The 6701-nt window shown below is 51.9% G+C and overlaps 2 protein-coding genes across 2 annotated transcripts; both read right to left on the bottom strand.

Annotated features, from left to right (window-relative positions):
* Positions 1-685: 685 nt before the first annotated feature.
* Positions 686-2427, bottom strand: LOC136661054 (C-X-C chemokine receptor type 3-2-like). The gene is made up of 2 exons (XM_066638076.1): positions 2392-2427; positions 686-1726 (listed from the first exon to the last, which is right to left on the bottom strand). The coding sequence occupies exons 1-2, from the start codon at positions 2425-2427 to the stop codon at positions 686-688; spliced, it is 1077 nt and encodes a 358-aa protein (XP_066494173.1).
* Positions 2428-4320: 1893 nt separating this feature from the next.
* Positions 4321-5316, bottom strand: LOC136661644 (C-X-C chemokine receptor type 3-like; the record flags this gene model as incomplete). The annotated part of the gene is made up of 1 exon (XM_066638991.1): positions 4321-5316. A coding segment is annotated over one exon (996 nt), but the record flags the coding sequence as incomplete, so codon positions are not given.
* Between the last annotated feature and the right edge of the window lie 1385 nt (positions 5317-6701).

Raw genomic sequence — 6701 nt, 5'->3', positions numbered from 1 at the left:
CTCCTAGTCCCTGGCATTAGCCGATTCATTTACCTGTTCAACTTTGCTTGTCCCAGAATTTGGAATGCCTCGGTGCTGGATTTTTGTGCGTGCAAATCTCATAACCACATTCATGCTCTGTTGTTTCTACACAGAGCTAAGTCGAAAGAAATCACAGGTGTTTTTGGGAATGGACACTTTTGGCAGTGCTGAAAGACAGACCTCTTTTTCCACTGGTTTTTATTTTTTGGCTGTCCTCCTGATAATATTTACTGATTTATTTACATGACCTTCACTTTCTCTCTCTGTCGGTCACTATCACTCGCCCTCAGTGCTATAGTTGCATAACTAAAACTGATAAGCTATACAGCAGGGCAACATTGCCCTGTTTACTATAGGCTCCCTGGTTGGTTGGGATCACACCCACGTGAACTATTCTAGGGAGAAGAAAGGATCAGTAGCTGACATGGAAATGGAACAGAAGCAGAACCAGCAGCCTTACAATACACTTTAAGAAAAAAAAGTGAGTATTCACTCTAAGTGTTGTGCAGGAAACACCTGGATGTTAAACCCCCACAATTTTTTTTACCCCCACAATTGAAATCTGTGGAGAATATTCAGTACAGCCCTAAGACAGCTCTTGAAGCTCCAGTTCCTTGGGAAAGCAATGGGGAAATCTTCTTGAGATGCTTTTGGCCAGTAGTTTTCACAACATGATGGAGAAATCTGCAGCCCGGGCGGTGCTGACCTCTGTGGCCAGGCTGTGGTCCTGGCTGGAGAGGCTCTGCCTCTGTTCCTCACTCCTGTCCCAACGGTGGAACAATCTGGAAAGCTCCCTTCGGAACTTGATCCCCGCAAAGGCATAGACCAAGGGGTTGAGGCAGGAGTGGAGCAGGCCCAGGCTTTCCGTGAAGAGCAAGCCAAAGTCCAGCACCTTTTCCCGTGCACAGTCTCGTTCCAAGTGGCCCAGGCGCTGCAAGCTGTCCACCAGGAGGAAGCCTTGGAAGGGAGCCCAGCAGAGGATAAAGAGGACCAAGATCGGCAGCAGGAGATGCACGGCTGAGTTCTTGCAGAACAGCCGGGCTTGGCACAGCTGGGCAAAAATGCGGCAGTAGCAGTACGCCATCACCAGGAGGGGCAGCAAGAAGCCCAGGGTGAAGGAGGTGAAGCGCAGTCCAAGACGCCATGAGTTTGCCTCCTTGGGACTGAATCCCCGGTAACAGAGCTGTGCTTTCGCCTGGGAGAAGTGGGCCACTGTGCGGAAGTGCAGCTCCACGGCAGACAAGCCAAAGCAGATCCCCCACAGCGCAGCGGAGACCAGGAACATGTGGGAGAGCCTCCAGCGGTGCTCCAGCAGCACGGTGTGGACAATCACGAAGTAGCGCTCAATGCTGATGCAAGCCAGGAGGAAGACAGTGCTGTAGCTGTTCATGGTGGAGAGGGCCCCTAGCAGCTTGCAGAGAAGTTCTCCAAAGACCCAGCCCTGGGTGAACTGCGTGGCCCAGAAGGGGAGAGTTAAGATGAGCAGGAGGTCAGCCATGGCCAACTGGAAGAGGAAACAGTCGGCAAAGTGCCAGGGGCACCAGTGCCTTCCCAAGACGGCCAGCACCAGCCCATTGCCGACCAGTCCCACCACAAAGGCCAAGGACAAAATGGCTGGCCCAAAGTAGCGTGCAAAGGCTCCGACCTCCTCTCGAGTGCAGGGGATTGTTCTGGGGTTAATGTCTGGGTAGCTCCCAGTGGGAAACTGGGAAGGAGAGAGAGCAAGTTAGTGGGGGTTCCTCAGGAGAAGCTGTCCCTTTTCAGGTGGCCAGAATGGGATGGGGAGCAGTAGATGGGGCGGCTCAGGCCCCAGGGCGGAGGGATCAGACCCCACTGGGCCACAAATCCTGCAACTGGGATTGGCTGGGAGTATAGTGGGCTTGCCTGATCCGCAGGCTCCACACCTGCAAATTTAATCAATCGCGGATTGAAAATGTTTTCTAAAAAGTTTCACATGCCCTGCTGTAGCAACCATCACCTGGCACCAGCCCATTTAAGCAAATGCAGGCCGTTTAGGTATGCTTTGAGCAATGGACACTGTGCGCAAATCGACACAATTTACTTCAATTTATGCAATTTCCACAAATTTATGCCGTTTTGTCAGCATGACTTCCGTGAACCTCTGCAGCTGATGTTCATGTCTGCCGCTGAACAGCTGATTTGGGGTTCCCAGAGCCACCATGGCTACAGAGGGCCCACCGTATTGGCTTATTTTTTGACAGAATCCATGCGTGTGTGAGAGAGAGACTATCACCACTGCATGTCATCCCGCTTTTGAAAGTGTTGGCGCAGGACCAATTAGGCGGAAGAACGACAGACTCCCTGACTGTGTGGAGGTCCTGGGGGGTTGACAGGGTGAGCATCACATACCTCATAGGTGTCATCATCCCAGATTGAGATGTTCATGTTGGCTCTGGTCGCTGTCGTTCCTTGGAATGGCCAGGTTGTGGGGCAGGGAATCCACTCTCACCTTCCTGCTCCTTTAGCCCCACCCCTGACCCCAAATACGGAAAGTGAAGTCCCTGTTCCGCAGCACTGCAAACACTGATGGTGCGTAGTGAAAAGAGGGGAAACTCTGAACTCCCCACAATGTTGGGAAACAGCCCAGGAAGGGGAAGTAGTGATCACATGGACTGAGAGTTATTGCCCGTGTTACCTTTCCCTCTACTTGTAGGACCGTTGATTCCTGGCAGTGTTGGGGGAAAGTTAACTCTGCTTAATTTCTGTAGCCAGGGTTCCTTGAGCCCAGTTCTGTAAACCTGCCCCTCCATATGTCCATCACTGTGGCAGAAATTCAATAGATGACTGTTCCCAGTAGCCAAGGCCAGCCCATTCATGAAACAACGGATTCCTGGGTGACACACACCTCTGTCTGCCCACAGACAGAGAACTAGGGGGTGATCTGGGAGAGACTGGACTGGGAGCCAAGAGGAAGAGCTGGAAGCTAACATGCTTAGGACATCAGTGTAGATTGCAGGTGTGTGTGCCACCTACCAAGCTCAAACCAGTGTTTCTTTGTATGTAAACCAAACTTGACAACGACACCTTGTGCCTTCAGTGATTTCTCCTGCAAGGGATGCCCCAACCCTAGCACTACTTTGCCCCTGGAACTTCTTGCCACTTGGTGAAATGGGCACAACCACCCAACAATGTTGCGCATTCGGTCTTTGTCACTTACTTGGACATCTGTAGTATCTGACATAGTCCACAAGATGGCAGAAGGATCTTTACTCCCTTTCTCTGAACTTTTTTTTTTTTAATGTGTGGTTTTTCTAGCCTACTCTCTTTACCTGCCTGTTGCACAATCCACCAAGTGCTCCCATCTCTCCAGGCAAATCTCACTAGCCTCCCCCCCCCCCACACACACACACAAACGAGCAGCCCATGCGATCAATCTTGCACATTTTAATGCACTTTCAGATGTAAAAACATAATGCAAACATTTCTGCACACCTTTGGAAATTAGGATTCCCCAGAAAGCACTGAAAGTCTACTGGAAATAAACGCATAACATTACAGCTGCATTTCTTGATCGAGTCGACATCCTTCAGGCTGCAGGCAGCCGTGCTGGTTTTTCACATGACTCACAGGAGCAAAATCATGGTTCCCTCACTGCAGCCTCTTGAACACGAGTCAAGAGGGCAAGTGCTTAAGGCACCCACAGATTCTGTTTGTTAAGGACATCAGGACAAAAGAAGAACCCTACAAGATGAAACAAAAGATTCAGGGTAACCATTTCCCAGTGGTGAATATCCCTGAGCTCACAGGACAGTGGAGACACCAGCCCTCTCCTCTTGCCGGGGCCAAGGTTGATCTCAAAGCCTGCCTTCTCCCCTGCTTGTGGACTTCCCAGGGGCAGCTGGAGGGGGGAATATGGGAAACAGGATGCTGGACCGGATGGAACCCCTGTGGCCTGCTCTCATGTTCTCTCATGTTCTCATGTTCTCTTGGTTGTCCGCAGTACAATCATTCAAAGGGTTAATGTGATTATCATTAAGAATATTTAACTCTTTCCAATTCCTCACAGTGTATATACACAACCCATGATTGGTACTAGTAAAGAGGTTTGTGTAAAGCCTATGGTGTAAACACCTCATACTTGTAAAGAGGTGTTTGAAAAACCTGCCAAACCTGCTTGACCAGAATTGAAGATGGTACCAGAGAAATAGGTGTGGACACCCAGAGATGAAAGACATTCAACTCTCTGAGAAACAATTGACTGACTCACTCCAGCACTTGATCGATGGTGGAATTCTTGGGCGGTGGCAGTCAGGTTCTGCAGGGTGCCCACAGAGCTGACTAGAGTCCTGTGTAGGAGGCTTCAGTGCTCTCGGACCACGTCGAGTCTCTCCGGTGGCTCAGCAACCTGGAGTGTCGCTTCAGGAACTCTTGACTCACGCAGCCCATGTGCTGAAGGAGTTCGAGGAAACGGTTCCGGAACTTGATGCCGACAAAGGCATAGAGTATGGGGTTGAGGCAACAGTGCAAGAAGCCCAGACTGGTGGTGATGGCCTCAGCGATTGCGAGCTGGGACTCCCGCTCACAGTCCTCCTCCAGGACTTTGAGGTCAATCAGGATGCCCACAAACTGAACCAAGTAGTAGGGCGTCCAGCAGAGGAAGAAGACGGCCACCACGGCGAAAATGACTTTCAGGGCTTTGTGCTTCTGGAAGCCTTTGGAGTGTAGCAGAGTGAGGATGACACAGATGTAGCAGAAGCCCATGGCCACCAGGGGAAGGAAGAATGCCACCACCTGGTTGAAAATGCTCAGGCCAATCTTCCACACCTTGGCGGAGTGCGAGACAAAAATGAGGGAGCAGGAGGTGAGGTTCTGGCGGGAATGGTACTCGGTGTTCAGGAAGATGAAATCTGGCATGGTCAATAGAATGCAGAGGACCCAAACAGCCAAGGAAGCCAGGAGGACCAGAGAGGACTTCCTGCGGTTGTACATGCGGATGACGCACACAATGGAGAGGTAGCGGTCGATGCTGATGCAGACCAGGAAGAAGATGCTGGCATAGAAGTTGATCTTGAAAATGCCGCCGACCACCTTGCAGAGGAAGCCCTGAAAGATCCAGCCATGCACAGCCTGGGTGACCCAGAAAGGGAGCGTCACCACTAGCAAGATGTTGGCCAGGGCCAGGTTGAAGATGAACACGTCCGTCCCAGGCAGGGACTCCTTGGCTCTCAACAGGACCACCAAGACCATGATGTTGCCCCATAACCCCAAGAGGAAGATCAGGATGTAGACGATGGGCAGAAAGACCTTCTCAAAGGCCTGGATTGTGTAGATGTTGCAGGGCGAGGAGCAGTCTCCGCAGCTGTTGTTCCGGAGTCATAGCTGGTGTTCTCAAGATCGATTTTGTCCAAGGTCCAGATGCCTTCAGACTGTTGCAGGAAAGAAGACAGAGAGTTATAGCTACTGTTGCTGTCACAGAGCCAAAGTTGTGGAGGGGGCAATGGGAAAAGGAGGTAGGCCCCCCACTTGAGCTCAACTTCCCTGGTGATCACACAACCACTCAGAAATGGGGTGGAGCACAAGCGCAATCACAGGGAGGCTGAGTGCTCACTGCCACAAGCTCTAGTCTAGTCTCTCCCTGTATCATAGCAGGTGTAACTGAGGCTATTTTCCATTGGAGCAGGACAGGACAGGTGTCTTCTTCCCCTGCCTCCCCTGACCACATGTCCCAGCTAGGTGGGGGATTTCTCTGCACTCCCACACCCCACCTCCACTATTGCTCTTCCCAGCTGGCAGCTCTGCTCTCTCAATACTCTTAGTCCAATATGGAAGGGCAGAGGGTGGGGCCGTGATGGAGCAGTGGTTGCTCCAGCCAACCACTCCCCCTTGTTCCGGTCCCTTCCTGGACAGGTGTCCAGGGATCAGAGAGAGCAGGGCCAGACCAAGACCTCCTGGTGTGCCAAATGTTGCCCCCCCTTTACCCAATGACACGACAGCCTCTGCTCCTTCCACTCGGCAGTCCTCTATCTCAGCACTTTCCTCCCATCCACATTTTCTCTTCCTCTCTGCCCCTCTTTTCCAATCCAGGAAGGAGGAGCAGTGCGGGCAAGTTGGCAGACAGAAATGGGTGTCCCCACCGGTTTGCTGCCTGAGGTGACTACCTCAGTTGGCCTCATGGATGGGCCAGCACTGGGAGGAAGGAACTGGAGCCCAGTGTGCGTCAAAAGAACCTTGGGGCCAGCCTGCAGCAGTGGTGGGGCAGGCAATGGGTGTCATGGTCACCCCCCAGGAGCAAATGAGACACACAGGAGGTGCAGAAGTTGAACACGGGGGTGGGGGGGGAGAAGGGATGGACAAATGGGGTGGAGAGCTAGGATGAGAACTCATTGCAAGTTTTGGAGGGGAGTCAAACCAACCCACAGAAGACAAGTGGACCTTCTCTAGGGCTTTCTGCAGGACCTGAGACGGGGCACAGAAATGTCACATGCAGAGATATTCAGAGTGAATTTCAGGATTCCTTCCCCAGAGGAAACATCTGAGAACTGGAGGAGAAACCAAGTCAGTTTCTATGAGATACGTGACTGTTCTCAAGGGAGCTCGGCCCAGGAAGGGCAGGAGCCTTGAAAAGCAGCCGGGAAATTCTGTCCATAAAACAGAACGCAGTTTTGAGTCAAAAGAGCATTGGCGTGTTCATTGTGTGCATGTGCTGCAAAGCCCCTGCA

This window comes from Tiliqua scincoides, chromosome 10 (genome assembly GCF_035046505.1).
Source record: "Tiliqua scincoides isolate rTilSci1 chromosome 10, rTilSci1.hap2, whole genome shotgun sequence".
Classification (NCBI taxonomy): Eukaryota; Metazoa; Chordata; class Lepidosauria; order Squamata; family Scincidae; genus Tiliqua; species Tiliqua scincoides.
Note: the sequence above shows the minus strand (reverse complement) of the source record. Positions and strands in the feature narration are given on the sequence as shown.

Excerpts from the sequence above, each read along its gene's own strand:
- LOC136661054 (XM_066638076.1), bottom strand. The coding sequence starts at position 2,427 with ATGAACATCTCAATCTGGGATGATGACACCTATGAG. Across the intron at positions 1,727-2,391 it reads GGGATGATGACACCTATGAG|TTTCCCACTGGGAGCTACCC; the intron begins GTATGTGATGCT and ends TCTCCTTCCCAG.